This window comes from Cicer arietinum, chromosome 3, assembly GCF_000331145.2.
Source record: "Cicer arietinum cultivar CDC Frontier isolate Library 1 chromosome 3, Cicar.CDCFrontier_v2.0, whole genome shotgun sequence".
Taxonomy (NCBI): Eukaryota; Viridiplantae; Streptophyta; class Magnoliopsida; order Fabales; family Fabaceae; genus Cicer; species Cicer arietinum.
The window spans coordinates 65,051,106-65,073,705 of NC_021162.2; the positions used below are offsets into that span (position 1 = coordinate 65,051,106).

Here is a 22,600-nt window from a genome sequence, read left to right on the forward strand (position 1 = left end):
AAGAGTGTTGTTTACAAACATTCGCCAATCACAACCTGATCAAATAGTATTCATAATTAGCCTACCTGAGATGCAATTCCTAGCTCCACTGAGGTCCCAATAGTGAGAAGAAACAACAAAGATGCAATGACATATTGCCAAAGTGTAGTTGGCTCTGGTTCAGAAACCTCCTTCCGCAGTAAACCAAAGCTAACACGCGGCCCACCTCGTGGATCAGGACTGTCTGAATTTGGTTCCTCCACCATAAAAAGGTTGTACTTATCACCTGTGACCTCAATTAGCCGATTTTGGAGTTTGGAAAAAACATCCTCCCTCTTTCCCCTTAAATTTCCGATGAAAAGAATGCCTTCTCCTAGTTCCCCAAAAGGCTCCTCTTTGGTCACCCAAAAGGTTGAATAACCAAAAAGATTATCCTTAATTAGCTTTACATCAGTAGGATCAACCTTCTCAGGTCCAAGGAGTTCCATTAGTTTGAAAGAATCAACTTGAAAATTGTTGTATGCAGATCCAAGTGATGACAATGACGACTGAAAACGTGAAATGATAAAAACATGAGCATCATGAATGACAACAGACAATTCCCACGCTTAAAATGCAACGGAATACATTGATCAGTGGGTTTTTTAACGCGTGCATCATTAAAAGTTGTTGTTTAGTGGGTTTTCAGCACATGTGAAACATTAAAAGTTAGTTTACAAAAAAGAAGTTACCATAAAAACAAAAGGAGAATGATAGACAACAACAACGGCAAATATTTGCTAACCTTCTTGGTGGTAGAAGGGTGGTGGTATTAGTTTAAAGTCATTAAAACATTTGGTGTTTGGTTGTGAGAAAATGGAGAGGAGGAGAGGGGACGGGAGTTATTTTAAAAATTTCTTGTTTGACTCAATATCTTGAAGGGAAAGGAGAGGGAAACAAAATTCCTCCTATCTCAATTTTGGTTCCTCTCCAATATTGGTCTGGATTCCAGAATTTGGCGGGAGGAGAAGATGAGTATAAAATTTTGAATACATTCACTAAAATATCCTTATTTGTATTTATCTAAACTCAATAATCACAGAGAGAAATATTGGAAATAGATGAAGTTTGAACTTTGAAAGGCCCACCTAATGAGATACACAATTCTATTCCTGATTTTTCCTTTGTAGGGATCGGTCTTATTAACGATAAAAACCTGCTTCCTCGTAGAATTGAAAACTTGCATGTTGTTAAGATTTATATTCCAAATCTTTTAAACATGACTAATAAATAACATAGATGTTATAAGAGTATAAAAATAAATTATTTTGTTTTAAATTCTTCCAGCGCCATTACCAAACAAGGAGGATTCTTCTCCCCTCCCTTCCTTTGAACTAAACAAATTTACAACAAGTCTTATACATTACCCCCAAAATCTGCATCTTTTTGCGTCTCATTGTGAGTGTCATAATAAGCCATGGAGGAGGGTTATTTAAGGAAACCATGGATAAACTGTACTTAAATCGATATTATCTAGATGAATAATGCTAGCAACATACTAATTAACACACACACTCTTTGATTAGTTAAAATACACATGGGTCTCACCAAATTTATATGGGACCCATATATTTTGGTGGGACCTATGTAAATTTAAACCAATCAAATAGAGTGTGTCAGAAAGTGTGTGTTAAAGAGTGAGTTATTAGCCCTGCTCTATCTAGATAAATCCCCACCAACATTCATAATTGGCTGACAATTGGCAAAGCATCAACAAATTAAGTTTGTGAACAAATCTCGTGAGCTACAGTTTCATCGAAATTCAACGTGAACAAGAATAAAGACTAAAAAACGATGTTGAGGGAAGGAAGAAATCTTATTTTCATTATTCAGTATCAAAGCTGAAGCAGTTCGGCAACTAGCATTATATACAAGTTCATGATATAGGTAGACTTAGTTTGGATTAACTTATTTAAGCTAATTTATGTGCAAAAGCACTTGTGAGAGTGTTTACAAAAACTTATGCATTTGCAAACATCTTATGACATGTCCATAAACTGATTTCGGCTTATTTCCATGTGTTTTTCACGATAGCTTATGAAAATGGCTTTTTATAGTTACATGAAAACAATTTAACTTTATTTTATTTTTTTATATAGAAATAGCTTATAAATAAACACTTATATGGTGTTGTATAAATTAATAAATAAATAAGTAAAACACTTTTATGATAAGCCCGGATGCTGTAAGCGCTTAATTAAATTGTTATTCCAAACAGGGCCTAATAACTAATTGAGTCTGTGACAGTTTGTAACTATATGAAACAACCGAATTTCAGTTACGAGTAAGTTGTAACAAGTTAAGACAATTGAAACCATGTAATAAACATAAAAATGTTAGTAGCAACAAAAGAACACAATAATTCAATCAAATAAAGGAATAAATAAAAATGTACCCTTTGAGAAGTGGAGGGTGTTGGTGATTTATCAGCAGAATTAAAAGCTCTGTTATCTTCATCAGGTAACGCGGTGGTTACGTTGGATTTAGAATCATTGTTACCACTTTCCCCTTCACCATCAACACCGTCCTTGTTGTTAATTGAAAAACACCTAAACCTGTCGAAATCGACGTGCTTCAACTTCCCTAATTTGGATATGTGTGAATTGATGCGGTGGCACTGAATTTTGTCCCTGAAAGTGAAGATTCTGCGAACTGGGTTGAACCGGAACTCGGAGTTTAGAGGCACCAAACTGCAACTCGTTAGAGTCCCCATTTTTCAGCGGATAACATAAAAGAAGCTAAACGACGTTGCGTTTCAGTGGGATGGGTATGACACCATAACAGCACGCATATGATGAAGCTTGGCTTTTGGAAATGGAAAGGGAAAACTGAGTCCACAACACACTCTCCTCGGCCTATGTTGGGTTGGGATATCTAAGAACGAAATACGACAACACCAAACAGAATGGATTTTAATTTTTTTTTCGTTTATGTTTTACACATTTCGGATATTTTAAGAATAAACTATTAATTTGGTCGTCAAAACTATTGTTATCTCTCTCTTATCTTCTAAAAGATATTAGATTATTCATTTGGATAAATGTCGATTTTGCTAATATCAATATTATGTTCCAAGTTATAATTTGAGATTTCATAATTGTGTTTAATTATTTTAATTATTTTAATTATTTTATTTATGGACAAAAAAATATAATAAATTAGATAAATAAATGAGTAAAAGATGTCTTACAATTAGCAAAATACATAAGAGTTTAACATTAGATAATAATTCTAAAAAAAAAAACTTAAAATAAATGAGTTTTTATGGCAAAACAAAGCAAAGAAAATAATACATTCAGTGGTGTCATGATTGACAAGTTACACCGAAAATTGACCATTTGAGAGTTTGAGAAGCTACATAGTCTTATTAAAAAAGCTAAATAGGGGGAGACGGGACAATCTTTGAGGGCATAAATAAAATTACCACATAAGTATCAGCAAAAAAATAACATGGATGAGACAGAGTTTACGAGCAAGTCGAATTCCATATCTCAAAGAGTTTTAGAAGCAAAATGACATGTTCAGAGAGTACTACTAACAACTTTTCAAATTGGCTGGACCTTTCTAATTTGAGATTTTGGATAAAATATGATTTGTAACTTATACTTCGGGAGAAGGAGAGTTAACATTCTAATAGGCAATGTGATTGAAAAATTAACTATTGTTTTCAAGGCTCCATTTAGGAATATACGAGCTAACACTAGTAAGAGGTTTGACATTGGCAATTTTACCACATATATCTCCAAGAAGATATAGTTTATTGACATTCCAATTACAATCACCTTCAAGAGCATTAAAAATATTAGGGAACTCTAATCGATTTATGAGGAATAGGACTGGTAACTAAGTCTTTAAAATTAAAAAATTTCACATCAGTGTCATACTAAATTATCAAAGAGATGTTGGGAACAACCTTGGGTTGAACTTTGCTAATAAATTTCAAAACATCTAAGGAAAAATTATTGGAATTCATATAGGACATTACAAGATTCTCATATTTATACTTAGCACGAGCAATTTGCACACACATTTTATCTTTACATGATATTACTTGTCAAACCAACTTTTGGATGTACATTTGATTGATATATTTCAAGGTGTTTTTAATCGGTATAATTTTTTCCAAGAGGAATGGTGACATTTAGGATTCTCTTGGGTGTTTCTCCATATAAAGTTTATACAAATTATCCTCATTTCTTCAATAAACAGAGCTAAGGATGGTCATAACATGGATGATATACATAATAGTCTAACCTCTATGAGTGACATTAGATGATATACTTCTAGCTCCCCTTTTCTCTTAGTTTTAAATTAACGAATTTTTGTCTTTTGTGAAAATCGAATTATGTATATGGAGAATAAGTACCATTGTTCATTCATTATCACTGCCAATTGATTTGAGTTGTAAAAAATGTTGGATAACGAGGATTGAACCAAAAAGGAATCTTAAGTGCAAGAGAAGGATAATTTGGCCGCCAAGTGGAGTGTACCATAAAAAATATAAAAATTGTTCATGTGTATATCTTTTATGGAGAAAAGGAACTATCGGGTATATATCAACAAAAAATCATCATTTAGATTGTAAAAAAAAATTAACAAAATCAAAACTAAAAATTAAAGTATCAAATTATATTTTTTTAAAAGGTTAAATATCACCTGTGGTCCCTTAACTTAATTTCAATTAACGTTGTAGTCCTTTATCTTTTTTTTTTTTTTTTTTTTCCGATTTAGTTCTTTATTCCTAACAATATCAAATAAAATATGAAAATATGAGTTTATTTGAAAATTTGCGATACGAATTTGATGAAATTTGTATTATATTGAAGAATATAATTAATTTTATGAGTTTTGTTTGAATTTTTTTTTGAAATTTTGTATAAAAAAGGATAACATTGTTGAAATTTTAAAACATAAAATATCAAATTGTCACTTAAAACTAAAATAAAGGACCAAGTCGGAGAAAAAAAAAATAAATGACTAAAACGTTATCTGAAATTAAGTTAAAGGATCACAATGTAATTTAGCCTTTTTAAAATAACGAGAAGAAGTTTTACCTCATTAATATGGTTAAGAAAAAAGTATAATTTAGTCAAATTTAACATCCAAATTTATTCCATTTAACATTATTAACATGATTCAAATGTGTGGTAATATTACGTTCACTTAATAATTATTAAATACAAAGAGATATTATAATTAATTAATTATCTATTATATAACATATTATTGTATTTAATAATAATAATAATAATATACACAAATTATTTAATCATATATTTAAATTGTATTAATTATTTATTTTGATGTTACAATATGATGTAAATTTTTTTTTTTTTTTTTTTTTTTTTTTCCGATTTAGTTCTTTATTCCTAACAATATCAAATAAAATATGAAAATATGAGTTTATTTGAAAATTTGCGATACGAATTTGATGAAATTTGTATTATATTGAAGAATATAATTAATTTTATGAGTTTTGTTTGAATTTTTTTTTGAAATTTTGTATAAAAAAGGATAACATTGTTGAAATTTTAAAACATAAAATATCAAATTGTCACTTAAAACTAAAATAAAGGACCAAGTCGGAGAAAAAAAAAATAAATGACTAAAACGTTATCTGAAATTAAGTTAAAGGATCACAATGTAATTTAGCCTTTTTAAAATAACGAGAAGAAGTTTTACCTCATTAATATGGTTAAGAAAAAAGTATAATTTAGTCAAATTTAACATCCAAATTTATTCCATTTAACATTATTAACATGATTCAAATGTGTGGTAATATTACGTTCACTTAATAATTATTAAATACAAAGAGATATTATAATTAATTAATTATCTATTATATAACATATTATTGTATTTAATAATAATAATAATAATATACACAAATTATTTAATCATATATTTAAATTGTATTAATTATTTATTTTGATGTTACAATATGATGTAAATTTATGTGTGAAAATCACACCATTCTTAAGTCAATAGTTTTGGCAACTGTCAATTATTACCAGAAAGATGTTTGTAAAAAAATAAACCAATAATATGCAATAACATTCAATTCTTATAAATTATAACTACTCATCCTCTATTACATAATTATTAATTGATTAAAATTCCTATTTTTATATGTTTTTCTTACTAAATAACACTACTTTTTTTTATCAAAAAATATAATAAATTTTACCAAATTCCTATTTATATATATATTTTTTATTAAATAACACTACTTTTTTTAATTAAAAAATATAATAAATTTTACCAAATTCAAATTCGTAACAATTCAATACAACGATATTAATATTTGAAAATTGAAAATTGAAAATTGAATTAGAAGTTACTAATAACACTGCTCCCTTTCTTTTCTTTTCTTTGTTGTGACAAACCAATTATTAATTATTTATTGGGGTTACATTATACTATACGACTGCCTACACGCAATCGCATTAACTCATAATTAATAGATAAATGAATAGCCCGCGTAAGAAAAGGCAAATTAAAATAAAAAGTTGCCTTAAAGAAACGCGACGCTGCGGAAAATGCAGTAATGTGATGTATTTAAGAAAAAATCAAAATCCAAAGGAATTGAAAAAGAGCGCGGCGTTTGGTCATGGGCTGCTTCTACTTCTCCTCCCCCACGCTGCTTATTTTTCCTTTCTGCTTCTTCGTAATCTTCGCTGCTTCACTTGCCAATGACCATACTACCCCTCCCACGCTCAAAGGTTAGAACCCTCTTCCTCTTCCTCTTCTCCTTCTCACTCCATCTTCTCTATGCATATCTAGTTAGTTGTTACTTTCCGTCTTTGTAGGAGGATTTCCTCATTGCCGCTTATCAACTACTCCTAGGGTTTCAAATTCTACTTCTAACATTGGATTTCTCCATCGCCCACTGATATTGTCTTCATCGCACCCACCCTGTGCTTCCCAACCAACATTCCAGAACGTTACCACTGCAATTTATTTTCATTTATTTTTCCCTTTGGAGTTTAGGTTATTTTTCATAGTGTATGTTTCAATGAACTATGAATTTGGCAAAATCAGGGTGCCACTTTGATTTTATTGAAGCTCCAAAGTGTAGCTTCGGCCATAATTGCTGTAGCTCACCGTGATTCTGGCAATGTAAATGTGGATCCAAAGTGTATTTAATGTGGTTCTATTGGGTTTGGTGTATGGTTAATGATGCAAAAAACTTTGTTGGTTCTGTTCTTGTTTCCTAGTGAATAATTGGTGTCACTAATGTGCTTAGTTTTTTATTTACTTTGTTTTTGCAAGTTCTGTTCTTTCCCGTTGCATTTGAAAATGATTTCAGCATATTATAACTGCAGGTATTGATATTGAGAGGCCAGTTTTGGATGTATCGCCTTCTATGCTTTCGGAGCATTCTACTACTCACGGTGCTAAAAACATTTTGCAATGTGAGCGTATTCAAGTTTCTGGTATCTCAAGATTGAAACTCGGGAGCTATGCTAATTCATTCCATATTACATTGGCTCCCTCCGTTGCTATACCAGAGAGATTACATAACAAAATTCTGGTTTGTTTCCATAGGTAAGTACATAACATGGACGCATTGTACTCAACATAAGATTCCTTATGTATTTTCCGAATTCTAGTGAATTCTGTCAAGATTTCCATTTCTTATTTACAAAGTATTTGCAGGAATAATACTCTTGGATGGTGTCAGTGTGAAAAGGATGATTGGAGGGGTGTGCAAAAGGGGATATGGAGTGCAGTTATGTCACCTTATGAAACTAGATATGTTGATGTCAAGATTGATGGTGAAATATCGGGTTCAGTTACAGTTGCACTTGAACAAGGTTTGTTTCTTCCATGGCACAAAGGGGGAAAGATTATTCTATTTTTCTCTCTTATGATTTTTTTAAAACTTCCAGTGCTAATTTATGTATGTTCTACAAAACATTTGCAGATTTTCAGCAATGGCGCCTCATTTGTCTTCCCATTGGATTGACACTGCTGCTGTTGGCTCCAATTATTAGCAGCTGGGTTCCTTTTTATTATAGCAGTTCAATGGTTATAGGTGTCTTTCTCGTCATTATAATACTTCTTTTTCAGGTATATAAATTACTTTCATATTACACATGGATTTCAACTTTTCTTCATTGCCTCCAAGTTTTCTAACCAATTTTTCTGACTGTGATGTAGGGCATGAAATTATTGCCAACTGGAAGAAAAAATATATTTTACCTTACCATATATGGATCAGTGGTGAGTTTGATTCAGTTTTGGCTGATGTTCAATTGCGCTTTTCATACATTCTTAATATTACTTGTGTTCTGTTTCAGCTTGGAGCTGGTTCATTCCTTTTGCACCAATTCTCTATGATCGTAAATTCAATTCTTCAGAGTTTTGGGATGAGTGAAGAGATGCACAACCCAGTAAGTATACCTGTTTATTTATCTTTTAGATAGCTTGTGCATATTTTTATTTTTATGCTGTGTCTACATGTGTACTACTGCCCCAGTGTTTGCTCCGATGATGATTGCTGGCCATATTTGTTTGTCAGACATGCATTGTCATCTGTCTTCCATCCTATATTGGCTTGTCAATCAGACATTAATTCTGTTTCATGAAATACTTTACCTATGATTTACAGGTTGCTCTTTTTGTACTACTGGGTATCATATTGGCTGGAGCTGCTTTAGGCTACTGGATTGTCAGGAAATTTGTTATTTCAAAAGAAGATGGTAGTGTGGATGCTGGGGTCGCTCAGTTTGTGAAATGGGCAATGCGCATTATTGGAACTACCTTTATTTTGCAGGTTTGCATTAATAAATGGAATGCTATGCACTTTTCCTGCTATCTATACTTCCACAGATAAAATGTGAAAGATAGTTTGCCTTAACAAATAATGAAATAAAATAAAATAAAATAAAACGGTGAAGTGGTTTGTTTCATTGATTTGAAATTTCATAGAATTGACTGTAGATCATAATAGAATAATGAAACAAGTATTTTGAACAACAGATAAAATAAAAATGTTAATAGTAAAAATAGTTATCTTTCTTTTTGAAAAATGTCTGCATTAATGGAAGTTTAAAAGTGGATTATATTAGGAACTATTTCCTAAGCGGCATAGCTTGGCAATATTTTTTATGAAGTTGTATGATACTGTGACGTGGTACAAATCCTTTTGTGTATTTAGTTGATTTTATTGCAAAGTTGTTGTTTGAATCCAGGCTTGAGTTGGTGATGAGATGAGCCCATCTATCTATATTGGAGTTTAACTTTTGTTAATGAAAGTCCTTCTTCGTGTCTGACAATTTTGATCTATTATATACTATTATTTTAAGAATTCTGTTAATTTCCTTATTTATTATGATGTTTTGTTTCTCTATCAGAGCACTCTTGATACTCCTCTTGCATTCGGAGCCTTGGTCTCTTGTGGAGCTGTATGCAAACTTATTTCTTCAATAAAATTGCTTCATGGATGGTTAGTATGACTTATCTTTTTAGCTTTATTTTATATATGTTCATGTTAAATCGTTTGTACTAGAGACATGTTTTATTCAATTTATTCTGCCAGCAAACCTGAATGTTTCTTAATACTTCACTTTAAGTAACAAATTGTTCTCCATTTGCATAGTCATTTTGGGTTTTCCAATGAAGCAGTAGATGACATGGTTTTCATGGCGCTAACAACTTAAAACTAAATGTTTTTATGAATTGATTTATTAAAGCACTGGATTTTATTGTAGGAAACGGTAACGGTTAATATAATTTAACATTATAATGAAAGTTATCATTATATATAATATAGGAACTAAGAGAGTGTGATTCACCCATATGCTGGTTTTTTACTGTTTATATGTTTGTCATGAGAGTCTGAAACTTTACCTGTATTATATATTTTTTCTTTTGTCGTTATCCATCAAAGATGATGCAATCAAGTTGGTCACTTGAAAATATGTTATTGTAATTTATGCAGGTATGAAACTTCAGGGAATGATAATTATTCACTAGAATGGAGGAGAGGAACTCGTGGCCGTGCTGAATTTCTTAGCAAGTCAACTCCTAAAGGAAAAATGTGGAATAACCCTAAAGGTAGCTCTAAAGGAAAACTGTGGAGCAGCCCTAAAAGGACATCATGGTCTGACTCTCCTGTGAGAGGTATGTCATTTCAATCTTTTTGACACGTGATAAAGTAACATGTTATTGGCCAAGCAAAATTTCATCTTTTTAGTGAATGGAACAACATCTGCACAAATAAATAGATAATATATATTGAACTTTTTATTAGAGGTATGTTTGGTATCACGGTGTATTTACCAAAATCACGGTGAGCCACTATGATTTTGCAAAAGCACAAGGTGTAACTTTTGCAAAATCACGTTTTGTAAAATCACGGTAAGAGGACTATATTCATATATTGAACTTTTCTAAATTTTTTGCAAAAGGACAATTTTTTTTGCCTGAACTTGAAGTGAACACAAATTTAGGGACACCACTTTTTCTTCCTGAAGATTATGCTTACTAAATGTAAACCAGAATCTTTTTTTATATTTTCAAATGAACTGGTGAACTTCAAATATCAGAGGTTTTTTCCATATCAGTACTTTTTGCGCTGAATTCTGATCCACTACAAAGCATTTTGATATCTATAAGTCAGCATCAATAATTGCAAATCTTCCATTCTGACGGAAGTATCTATAATTAATGTTGAAATTTAGACAACACAAATTAAGTTTATTTAATATTTTAAATTTTGTTGATTGTAATGGTGCTATGATATTATTCGTGATTCTTCTGGATTTTGTTTCCAAATTTCGAGATTTTCTTAAATTTCTAGGACTTCGCTGCTTTTGATTTTTTTATAATAACCTCTGGTCTGGCTTGTTTTGAGTCATGCTGAATTTTTTGCAGTTTTAGTTGTTTTCATTTCTGTTACTTGAAATATTGGTTTCATTAAGAGATTTATGTTTATGCTATTATTAAGTGGAAGTTTCTGAAGCGTTATTTTACTTGCATTAAAAATGCTTTTGAATATGCTGTCTAATTCATTCATTTTGTCTGTTTTAGGTGTTGTATCACCATCTTCTGGTTTTTTATCACCACAAGCTTCTGGGACTCAATTAGGGATGAATTATTATTCAACCTTCCACAAGACCAACGACAGAAAGAAGTTCACTAAGGAAGAATGGGACGATTTCACTAGAGACTCCACCAAGCAAGCTTTAGCTGAATGGGCAGCATCTCCAGAATTCACTGATTGGATCATTGAGCACGCAGATCGGATAAAACTGCTTCCAAGTGAGACCTCGGAAGAGACAATGGGGAGTGAATCGGATTCCACGGAGGCAGGAAGTGGAAATGGATTTAGGCTTTTTAGTTGGCTGTGAGCTGAGTAATAAATAAGAATGTACTAACCAGCAGAAATTGTTTTTTCAGAGTTAGAGAACAGTAACAAGAGTGTAATTTAGGTAGGTATTTAAGTTGGCTTATTCTAACCAGCATGTAGATAGTTTTAATAGTTTTCCTGAATTTGCCAAATTGCACAAGCCCGCGCAATCTTGTCGTTTGTTTGATCCTTTTTGTTACTTCTCTTGTACTACACGAGCTGCATGAGGATAAGAAAGCTCCTTCTCAATTTAATTAATTTTAACAAATTTAAATTTACAATAAAAAGTGACCACAATAATCAAGTAAACAATAATTTTGATATGCAAAATTGTATAGGTCAAGACAATTTAGTTTTCCAAATTATTAAATAGAAATTAGTTGTCAATTATTATTAATTAAAGTGATATTAATGACTATTTAGAAACTTACACTAGTGGCTATTTTAATATTGTTGTTAAGGAAATTTGAACATTTTCCCTCAATTTAATCTCTGTATTTTAATTTTACCACATGAGCTAACATCTCATTGAGAGACCCCCAATTACTTTATGGTGGATGTTCATATGTCTTCGGCTTTTGCTTCTTTACTCTTAAATACACTATCGGAAGTTATGTATCGGTAATATATTTTACACTACGAATTAGTTTACATGAGGTATATATTTACCTTAGTTTATGTAACTCGTAAATGAATCATATATTTTTACACCAAATGAATCAATGAATCAATAATTTGTCGTAATACTGTTAATCAAAAAGACGTCTAGATAAATTTATCAGTTAACCAATTCAAGTCAATATGGATCATAACATAGACTCACAAATGTTAATTGAATACCACAAATTTGACCCCATACATAGATATGGCTTAACAAGAGTGAGAAAAATAAATATAAAACATAAAATTGTATCGTTATATAGTGTCAGACAAAAGGAGTACTAAGAACACTTTTTTTAATATTCACTTTTTTATTGATTGAAATTCATACGTGTCCTACCACTTTATTTGGGATCGATTTCTAAAGTGTGAAATCTGCAATGATTTTAGCCAATAAGAAGGTGAATGTTAAAAATAAAGTGTTCATAACACTTCTCGTCAAACAATACTTGTGTTGTCCAAAAGTTTTTCCTCATTTTTTTTTTTATGAGTAAGAAATATAAAAGGTAAAAGCAAGCAAATTAACTCCTAAGGAGTACATGTCCAATACCATCTTGGAGAACAAGATGATTAAGTGTAGGTGGATACACATTTAAAGTAACTAAGGAAGATTTATGGGAAACTCCGTTATTAGCAAGTCAATTCATACACATGTTGTCTTCCCGCAAGGTGTGGACAAAATAGAGGTTTCATTGGAAGTCTTTGTACTTATTTATAACACCAATCGTGGGAGCACATGGGTGAGATGAAGAAACCCTATTCTTTGCCATATCAACGACCATAAGAGAGTTTGATTCACAAATAAAAAATTTATGCCCAACATTCCAAGCCAAATCTAATCTCAAAGCATAGTCATTAACTCATCATTCATAATAGTGTCAATGCCACAAAATATGAAGTAACCTGATATTCATTCACCACTAGAGTTTATGTTAAACCCCCAAAGTTGGAACACCTTGGATTTCAAGGTGAACTTCCATCAATATCAAGCTTAATGCAGTTCTCAGAATGAGGCAACTAAGAGACAAGAGACGTGACAATTGTTACAAGAAGTGCTAGATGTTCCAAAAACCTAAGTAGATGCAACATGAAGAGTTTTAATTTGATTGATGGTAAGTCAGTGTGCCCATTTTTTCAGTAGAAAAAATATATCATGATTCTTGGCTTTCCAAATAATCCAACACAATAGCAAAAAAATTCTCATTGATGGATTGAAGATTGGTATTAATTCATTCCTCACATTACAAAATTTAGAATTGGTAATGTTGATCCAAAATCAATAAGTTCCAAATAACCTTCACTGTTGGAGAGTCATTAATATTATGCAAAATAGTTTATGAGTGATGGTCACATCTATGACAAGAAGGATCAGTTGTCACGTGCCGCCAAACCCTAAAGTGGTTGGTGGGAATTTGGGAAAATTGTAGTAAAAAATCATCCAACTAAAGAGTTGAATATTTTATGCGATTTTTAGCTTCCAAATCTAAGACCATCTAGAATCATGGAGTATCAGGTTGTGTTGTCTCTTCGTCAACCACTTATAAGCAGAATTAGTTGAATACTTCCTAGTAGGAGACTCTTCATATAATAACATCAACAATATCTATAAAACAAAAGTGATTATTAATCTGGAGCTTAATGTCATTATGAAGAACAATAGCCAAACAATTAAAGTGTCATTGACATTCTTCAAAGATATCTTTCACTTGCAAGTTAGTATATGATATGTGCACAAAATAAATTAAATTGAACATGTAATCTTCACCTATCCATCTAACATATTATAGAGAGACATCATCCTTACCTAGTCTTACAACGAAGTCTAGATGAAGTTTTTCTAAATTTTAGTAATATCTTAATATTGAGTATCTGCTAATTATTTATATAGCTATTGAGTAACCTAAGATGATTGTGCAAGTTTAAATTATATTATTTGTTTTCAAAGTTCAACCGTTTTGCACATTCATTGAGTTAGTTTTTTTTTTCTTTTCTATATATTAAATATTAGATATTTTCTTAAACATTTTTAAGATTTAACGGATGTTATCGTATTGATGATTTTGATTTGCTCTTAAGAATTAAAAGTTTGAGAGAATAGTTTGGAGAAAAAATTAACATTCGTTAAATTATATAAAATATTATAATCTTTTGATAACATATATCTACTTATAAGTAACAATAATTCTAAAGAGATAAGAGACAAGATATAGAGGAAGAGAGAGTGTTTTTAGAAAAATAATGTATTTAAAAAATATTTTTTTAAATAAATATATATTTTTTTAATCATTTTCTATATCCTCTATAATAATTTTATACTTAAAAAAATCACTTTTACATAATTATATACAAATATGTTAAAAATATATTATCGTTTTATGATAATAAATAAACAAAAATTAAAAAATAATTTCAAAAAAAAAAATCTTTAAATTCTTTAAAATAAAAATTATTATTATTTAAACTCAAATACCTAACCCTCAGTATGACAACTAAAAAATTAAAAAATAAATATTTTATTAATATTAACCTTTTATAGATTCTGCTTTAGATTTTAATTTCTCACACAATTAATGTAGATATATATGTCATGCACGTGGTAGATGGGTAGCCCATAAAAACTCTTATGAGATAATATGTATATTGAAAAGATTATAAAGAATTTTATGCAAGAAAAATATACCTACGAAATATAAACATTGTAAGTTTACTTTTTCATTTCAATAAAATTACTACATGTTTATTTCATAAGTATACTTTTGATGGTAGGAATATTTTATTTATTTTTTAAAAATAGTTGATATTAATAGTTAATTGTTACTTTTTGTTAAAGGAATAGTTGAAGACACTAAATTAATTAATTATATTTGTTTATTATTTTTCAATTAATTAATTATACTCAATATAAAAATAAATTTATCTTTTTATAAAATTCGTAGAAATTTAGGATTTAAAATGGTGATTGAATAGTTAATAATAATCCATAGTTAAAATTAAAATAGTGTTGTTTGAATTTGAAATGTAAAAATAAAGAAATGTTAAAACTCCATAAAACTAAACAAAATGATTCACTCGACTCGAAGGTGGACTGGTGGTACTGAAGAGTGAAGAGTGCAGAAAGCACATAACATAAACCCTTTTAACTCTTCACTACCAAAACCCTTTCCTTCTTAAAAATGTTTCTCCACCGCCACATCCTCGTCAGAACCTTCCTGCACCGCCGTCACTTCTCCCATTCCGTCGCCGCCATCCTCCACCCTTCAGAGCCAGGCGTAGACTCATTCACCTACCTCGAAGGTTTTCCTAAACCTGATCCCAAGTACGACGAGACCATCCTCGCGATTCCCCGCGCCGATTCGGGGAAGAACATATCTGCCAAGGAGCGCAAAGTCGGCCGCGTACCGAGCATTGTGTTCGAGCAGGCAGACGGCCAACACGGCGGCAACAAACGTCTCATTTCTGTCCGTACCGATCAGATCAGAAAACTCGTCAACCAACTCGGTCGCTCTTTCTTTCTCTCCCGCCTCTTTCGTCTCCAAGTTCTTCGTCAATTCGACTCCGATTCAAATTCCAATGATGAAGATGTCATTGAAAACGTTCGCGTTTTGCCCCGCAGTGTATGCATTATCGTTTTACTTATTATTTGCGTTTTGATTTCGCGGCTAGGTTACTCAATTAGAATCTCTTGTTTTTTTAAAATTGTTATTAGTTTTGAGTTTAATCTTTTTGATTAGTGAGTTTAATTAATCTTTGAAAACTTTTGTGGTATTGGAAATTTGGCAGATTCATTTGCAAGCTGGGAATGATGCACCTTTGAATGTTACATTTATTAGGGCTCCGTCAGATGCTTGGTTGAAAGTTGACGTTCCTATTGTATTCAGAGGAGATGATATATCCCCTGGACTGAAGAAAGGTTAGCTTACCACACATTGACAAAAATTGCCAATGTTCTCATGCTTTCATTTTTCATAAGTAGATTAACGGTATGTTTGGATTGGTTTATTTAAGCTTATCTACTGTTACAAGCTATGAAACACATATACTTACACAGACACTACACCGACACCGCCATCGGTAATAATTTGAGAAAATGAACTAATTGAATGTAATATGGTGTTAGACGCCAGGACACCATATTAAATGCGTCAGTGCTACAGAGGTTATAAGCACTTGTAAGAGTGTTTGGGAGAGCTTATGGAAACACTTTATGACATATCTATTAACCGTTTTCAACTTATTTCTATAAGCACTCCGTGATATCTGTTTATACAAGCAGGACTAGATTTGATATGTTTACTTACTGCATGACACCACCTTCCCCTCATTAATGTGACACTTTTGGTGTAACATTGTTCTGGTTAATATTCTGCTTGATTCACATGATTAAGAGATTAACTTTATGTAACTTAATTCTTTTTGCTGTTAGTTATTGGTACAATTTGTAAGTTACTTGTTAGTTAGTTGCTACCAACAGTTTGTATCTTCTCAATCAGTGTCAATTGAATATGAAACCTCTTTTAGGATTCAACACTCAAACTTTTGCTCTTTTCCTCATTTCACTATTGGAGGTTATACAGAAAGAAGCTTGAGCTTAGAGTGCAAAAAGATATCTGTAACTTGACAGTCCAACTCTACAGTTTCCGTGTAGGTTCAATTTGATGCTTACATGATTTCATGCTAGATGGCATGATTATGTGCAATGGTTTTTAACTTTTAAGTTTCAAGTTCTCTGTTCCATATCTATGCATAGGAAAGTGTGGTACAGCACTATGCCCAATATTTTTATGATGATAATTGGTATTTGGTAGATAAAAAGGTCTAAGAATTTGGAGGTCTTTGGATAAACAACTTAATTAAGTTCTTATTCAATAAAAATGTATCATACAAGTGGGGTTATAGATAAGTCGTTTCTACAATCGAAGATGGAATTGAGGGAGAGCTCTACACGATCTTTGTATAAGCTTAGAGAGTTTTTGAAACCAAGGTATAAACAGTTTATGGGCATATTAAACTATTTTCATAAGCTTTTCCAAACATTTAAGCAAGTACTTATGTGATAAGGTAAACCAAAATAAACTCTTCCAGGCGCTCCTTTTGTGTTTTATTGACCAACTAGAAAAGCTCAACTGCTCTTAAGAGGGATGCTCTAGTGCACAAGGTTTCCACCATTGTAGGGTTTAGTGAGAGTTAGCTCTACACAATTTTCCAATGAGTGTAGCGATTGATTTTGTGGCGGAAAAGCCATATCTGCAAGGTCGCAAGGGATAGAAAATTAGTAGTCTAAAAGATCAGAGTTTATGTAATGAGCTAGTATGAAGTTTCAAAATTTCATCCAATTACGGGGTTATTCACTTATTCTGTTGTAAGATATATGCCTATGTAAGATGTATCACACATGGGTATGGATATTAATATCTTTACATCATTTTATGAATAAAGCATTATGTTTTACTCATTGTTTTATGTTTACAATAGTCTTTACATGGTTGAGTAGTATTCATCACTTTACAATTTTGGCAGGTGCTTCTTTGAATACCATCAGAAGGACTGTTAAGTACCTATGCCCTGCAGACATTATTCCTCCATATATTGACGTTGATTTAAGTGAGTTGGATGTGGGCCAGAAGGTGCTCATGGGTGATCTCAATGTTCATCCTGCATTAAAACTTCTTCACTCAAAAGATGAAGCTGTTTGTAAAATTATGGGCCAAAGGGTTTCTGAACAACAACCAAAGAAATCCAAGTAACTAACTACTTATTATATCTTTGGTGGTTGCTATTGCTGCACTGAAGCATTTTTTAGCTACCATGTAACATTCATAGTCATCTTATTAGTTGATTCTTGGCAGCAGTGAAGGACGATGTTATAGAATTCCAGTCTTAGGTTTTTGTAAGCCTTCTTTTCATTGCATATACGGTTCCTTACCACCTTTCAGTTTGGCATATAAAGGAATATATTGCAGGTGAGAATAGTTAGTTGATATGTTCAAATCATGCATGCAATATAGCTGTTTCTGTTTTTGGTTATTACAAGTAGGGGGTCACCTGAATTCCCCCCTTGCCCCTAATAAATTAGGCTTCCTGTTCAAGACTCCAGTTTTAATTTAAGATATCTGACAGGTAATCTATAAACTTACTCACATTGAGTCAGTGTTTGAACTTTGCCATAGTATCAGTATTATCGATCATTCAAGTTTTACAAACGCGTTTGCAGATAAATATTGCAAATAAATATTCTGTAATTTTGAGAAATTCTATATCTGCAAAGTCTAATTTACATTGGTAAGCTGAGTTACACTAAGCTCTAAAGAAGTTATGCTATGAAATGTCACTATCAACCTTGTATATTTACAAGATAATGTCTTTTTGCTTAGATAATGTACTATAGCTTAGAAAAGAGCAGAAGCAATTGTGCCTTAATAGACAGCCAAACATTTATATTTCATATTTTATATTCGAGCAAGCTTTGGGCAATACCCATTGTTTTTTGTCTTCCGTAAGTTCCCTAATACAACATAAATTCGAAATAGCTTATATAGATAGGGTACATGACTGAAAGGTATAAATTGGAAACCACCTTAGTCCCAGGATGTCTCGACTGGTAGTGGGTCAAGAATTGGATGTGATCCTATCGTAATTTAAGGGTGGATTAGTACAAACACATTTCAACTGTCTTTCTACTCTTAAATTTATCACTTGTGTTCCCAGTTCCTACTCAAATTAAATATTTTTCTTAATATTTATTCTCTTTTTCCACTCAAAGTCCTCTTTTGAATTTTAAAAAGAAACCCAAGTAAAAATCACAAACAATCAATGAATCCAGAAAACAATGGATCATCTACTAAAGCTATCGACTGAAGAGCTTGAAGTGGAAATACTTAAAAGACAAAACAAGGAAGTATAAAAACAAACAAATTAAACTAAACAAAGGAAGACCGATAAATAGATTATCAATGAAACAATTCAAGAAAGATTAAACCTAAATGGATAAGTGATCCAAATATGTGTATGACATGACACAAATATGTAGCAGGTAAGGTACTAAAATAAAAAATATTTTTAAAATAAATTTTTTGATTATTTTTTGTAAAAACTTGTATTTTTAGATTTTTCTCTACATAGAACAAATAATATCAAAAATAAATTTTCAAATGAAACTTTAGATCAAAGAGTTGCAAGTAAATAAGATTGTGAAATGCATATTTTTAATTTTACCAATTTAAAATTTGAATTTCATCAAAAAAAAATACGGAAAATAATCATCAAATTAAACATTTGCACGCATATTATAAATTTATAATCGAAATCATTTAAACATTCTCATCAAAAGATTAAAAAAAAAAAATCTACTTAATTTCAAATTTGTATCAAATGAAGTTACAAATCTTACTTAAAGCAATGACACCCTAAATCTATATGAGCTACAAGAGGAACCATTATCTCTACTCATATCAAACTTATATCATACTTTTTTCCAAAATAAATTAAATATAAGAAAATACCTTCACTTAGCTATGACAACAACTAAATATAAAATAAAAATATTACAATCCTAAATTAAAACAAATTAATAATCATTTCAAAAAATATGATGTAAACCGTTGCCTCCCGAACACATAATGACTTATGTGGCAGATTTAAAACAAATCCAAAATATAGCAACTGACCCCATGTATGGTGAGTGGGGCCGTCTTATTGGTTAATTTGACACGTGATTTGTTTTTCATGATAAACAAATTAAATTAAAATAAAAAAAAAGTTCATCTTAATATATTAAAATATAAATTATCTTTATTATTTTGAAGTCTTTATAGTTTCAATGACTTTTTTACTATATTGGTTGTTATGGCTTAAAATCTTGTTTTTTTAGTTTAATGAAATCGCCAACAAAATATATTTTAAAATTTTAAAAACATTAAAAAGAATCTTTAAAACAGAAAAATAGTATTTTAAATTAAATTTTAATTTGAGGAGTTGCTTATGAATAGAAAAGATTCTACGACATCCGTTAAAAACAGTTATCTATAAATAATGGTGCACAATTTATATTTATTTAAATATATTGATTCTCCTTATTATTAAATGCATATATAAATTGTATTTTTATTAAGATAATTTCGAAATAAAATTTGACGGAAAATAAAGAGAAAAAATATTTTTTGTTATTACGTTTGACAAGAGTGTGATATTGTCTCTACGTATCTCTAGTACAATTGAGAAATAAAAGTTATGTAGTTCTAGGTAGAAAATGTTTGTGCGTTGGTTGCTTTTAAATAAATGTGTTTTGTTGCGGAAATTTGATGTTGTAAACAAAATTGTTAATTTGATGTAGAAAAAAAATAAAGTATGAGAAATTGATTTTAATGGGTGTGTTTGGTTATTTGTTTGAATTTGGTTAAAAAAGTTTAAAATTGTAAAATTTTCACAACTCAGACATATTGAACTGAGATTAATACATGTTACATATCAATTAATCCTTTTTTATTTGTAAAAAATATTATTTTAGCATTAAGATCACTAAATTGTCACAACTCATGTGTCATAAATATATAAGATTAATAAGATGTCACGTTTCAATCAATCTTATTTTTCTAAAAGAAAATTAATTTGATATGTGTAAGCGTTCAAATTTGATATTAGATATTAAGAAAGTGTAGACATCTATGTGAAATAAAACAAATAAAAAAAGTTGACAAAGAGTAGCTAAAACAATTACATGGACCTAGAGTTCGATTTACTAGGTAAATAAATTAGAATTAGGATAAAACATTTGAATTTGATAAAAGAAAAAAAAAACTAATATAAATATATGATTAGAAAATTGAAAGAAGACTCTAGGTCTTCTATTGCTACATATAGAGACAATATCTCTTTCATGAAATGAGTTTGGAATTTTTTAGAAAGGAAATAAATGAGAGAGAGTACATGTTGCTCATACGTTGTGGTTTAGGATGCTTTGAATGTTTTCAGCAAACAGATCTCGACAAATGTTTGGTGGCGAATGAGGATGAATGTAGTGGTGCGCGAGTAACTAGGATACCCGCGACAGACGTTCGCATTGAGGACGTTGGAGGTGGGGGTCGCCAGATTCTTCGCAGAGTGATCAGTCAGAGATTGAGGTTTCAATATAAGTTCTCTCTCTTCATCTTCTTTTTCTTTTCCCTCACAAGTACTTTATTTTTGTTTACATGTTCTCCTTTGATGAGGTAGTATAAAGTTGTTTTGGGTTGAAATGGTTGTTGAAATGTGTCAAAAGGAAGAAGGTAAACTTGTTATTTTCCTTCTACCTTTTTATTCGTTTTTTATCTCACTTCTTTGTGTTGATTTTTGTTTTCAATTTATAGGTTCAATTAATGAATCTTTGTATCTATGAGATAAAATCAAGTTATTGATTATTACTTGTTTTTTGTAGAAAAATTGGATTTGCTAAGATAAATCAAGAAAATAAAGGATGCACTCTTTAATTGTTTGAATACATGGTAAATATTGTTGTTGTATTAAGAAGAAAAAAAAGAGAAAAACAAAATAAGCTAAAAAGAAGCGAAAAATATGGTCGAAGAGATGATGCACTTTTAATTGTTGTGCATATATGGAAAAATTTGTAGCGAAAAGAAAATGTGAAAAACAAAGAGGCTAAAAAGATGGAAAGAAGTGTTAATGCTGCCAAATAAAAAAAGAGAGACAACAAGAACTAGAGAGAACCAGAAACCAAAGGAAATCATGATACAAAACAAAAATCAGATGGAACAAAAACCAGAGACAATCAAAACTAGAGGAAATCAGAAACAAATGAAACCAGAACTAGAGACAACTAGAACCAAAGGGAACTAGGAACCGAGAACCATAACCATAGAGAACCAGGAACTGAGAACCAGACTTAGAGGAAACCAGGAACCAAGAATCAAAACAATAACAAAAGGGAACTAGAGAAAGAACCTTAACTATAAACCTTTTTTATGGAAAATATTAAAATTAAACATATAACTTATTTTTAAAAATTTTAAATTGGTTAGATAAAATTGAGTACTACATTGGGATCCTTCGTTACTTTTCTAATTTATTTTGCCATTGTATTTTGAAAAAAAATCACTCAATTGAATTAATAGTAAATATAGAACAAAAATATCATTGTGACACATTCTTCTTTATTTTCTTAACCTGATTCATGTATGTTTTTCTTTTTAATTTATTACTTTTTTAAAAAACTATTTGATTAAAAAATAGTCTGCTCTTCTTAATATTATTTGAATTAATAATTAAATCATTAATAGTTAAAATTAAAAGAATAAAAAATTCTTCACTTTTTTAAGTGAAAGTATGACCCACATTTACTCTTCCACTTGAAAATTTGTGGTGGGTTGTGACTTGTTGAAGCATTACGTAAATGTAATCAGGCAATGATGATAACTACAGAACAAAACAAAAATTAATGAAATTGAAAAAAAAAAAATTGAGCTCAGATGTGCCGTTTTTCGCCACCGAAGTAGACGTTAGTGATGAACCCGTCACCACAATAGACACAATTATCATCATAGCTCAAACAGCATCAAACATGATTCGAACACAGCT

At 30.7% G+C, this 22,600-nt stretch overlaps 3 protein-coding genes and 1 non-coding gene across 4 annotated transcripts in view; 2 read left to right on the top strand and 2 right to left on the bottom strand.

The window, feature by feature from the left end:
* The window catches only part of LOC101495088 (probable zinc metalloprotease EGY1, chloroplastic), a 6,681-nt gene extending 3,759 nt beyond the window's left edge, over positions 1-2,922 (bottom strand). The window contains exons 1-2 of the mRNA XM_004493153.4: positions 2,414-2,922; positions 66-527 (exon numbers count right to left, since the gene is read on the bottom strand). Of these exons, the coding sequence (XP_004493210.1) occupies positions 66-527; positions 2,414-2,731 (780 nt within the window). The 5' untranslated portion in view covers positions 2,732-2,922. The remainder of the gene's footprint in view (positions 1-65; positions 528-2,413) is intronic.
* Positions 2,923-6,528: 3,606 nt separating this feature from the next.
* LOC101495418 (uncharacterized) lies at positions 6,529-11,561 on the top strand. Its single transcript, XM_004493154.4, has 10 exons — positions 6,529-6,740; positions 7,344-7,566; positions 7,678-7,835; positions 7,946-8,091; positions 8,182-8,244; positions 8,322-8,414; positions 8,633-8,797; positions 9,378-9,469; positions 9,965-10,146; positions 11,056-11,561. The coding sequence occupies exons 1-10, from the start codon at positions 6,629-6,631 to the stop codon at positions 11,373-11,375; spliced, it is 1,554 nt and encodes a 517-aa protein (XP_004493211.1). The 5' UTR covers positions 6,529-6,628; the 3' UTR covers positions 11,376-11,561.
* Positions 11,562-15,094: 3,533 nt separating this feature from the next.
* LOC101495749 (uncharacterized) lies at positions 15,095-18,167 on the top strand. The gene is made up of 3 exons (XM_004493155.4): positions 15,095-15,648; positions 15,815-15,944; positions 17,552-18,167. The coding sequence occupies exons 1-3, from the start codon at positions 15,208-15,210 to the stop codon at positions 17,776-17,778; spliced, it is 798 nt and encodes a 265-aa protein (XP_004493212.1). The 5' UTR covers positions 15,095-15,207; the 3' UTR covers positions 17,779-18,167.
* Positions 18,168-22,483: 4,316 nt separating this feature from the next.
* Positions 22,484-22,569, bottom strand: LOC113785972 (small nucleolar RNA snoR114). The gene has a single exon (XR_003472155.1). It is a non-coding gene; the product is annotated as a small nucleolar RNA snoR114 (small nucleolar RNA).
* Between the last annotated feature and the right edge of the window lie 31 nt (positions 22,570-22,600).

What these genes read in the sequence shown, in the direction of transcription:
- LOC101495418 (XM_004493154.4), top strand. Translation starts at nt 6,629, where the DNA reads ATGGGCTGCTTCTACTTCTCCTCCCCCACGCTGCTTATTTTTCCTTTC. An exon ending in TACAGTTGCACTTGAACAAG is followed by an intron (nt 7,836 to 7,945) that starts GTTTGTTTCTTC and finishes AAACATTTGCAG; the next exon opens with ATTTTCAGCAATGGCGCCTC. An exon ending in ATAAAATTGCTTCATGGATG is followed by an intron (nt 9,470 to 9,964) that starts GTTAGTATGACT and finishes TAATTTATGCAG; the next exon opens with GTATGAAACTTCAGGGAATG.
- LOC101495749 (XM_004493155.4), top strand. Translation starts at nt 15,208, where the DNA reads ATGTTTCTCCACCGCCACATCCTCGTCAGAACCTTCCTGCACCGCCGT. An exon ending in TTCGCGTTTTGCCCCGCAGT is followed by an intron (nt 15,649 to 15,814) that starts GTATGCATTATC and finishes GAAATTTGGCAG; the next exon opens with ATTCATTTGCAAGCTGGGAA. An exon ending in ATCCCCTGGACTGAAGAAAG is followed by an intron (nt 15,945 to 17,551) that starts GTTAGCTTACCA and finishes CAATTTTGGCAG; the next exon opens with GTGCTTCTTTGAATACCATC.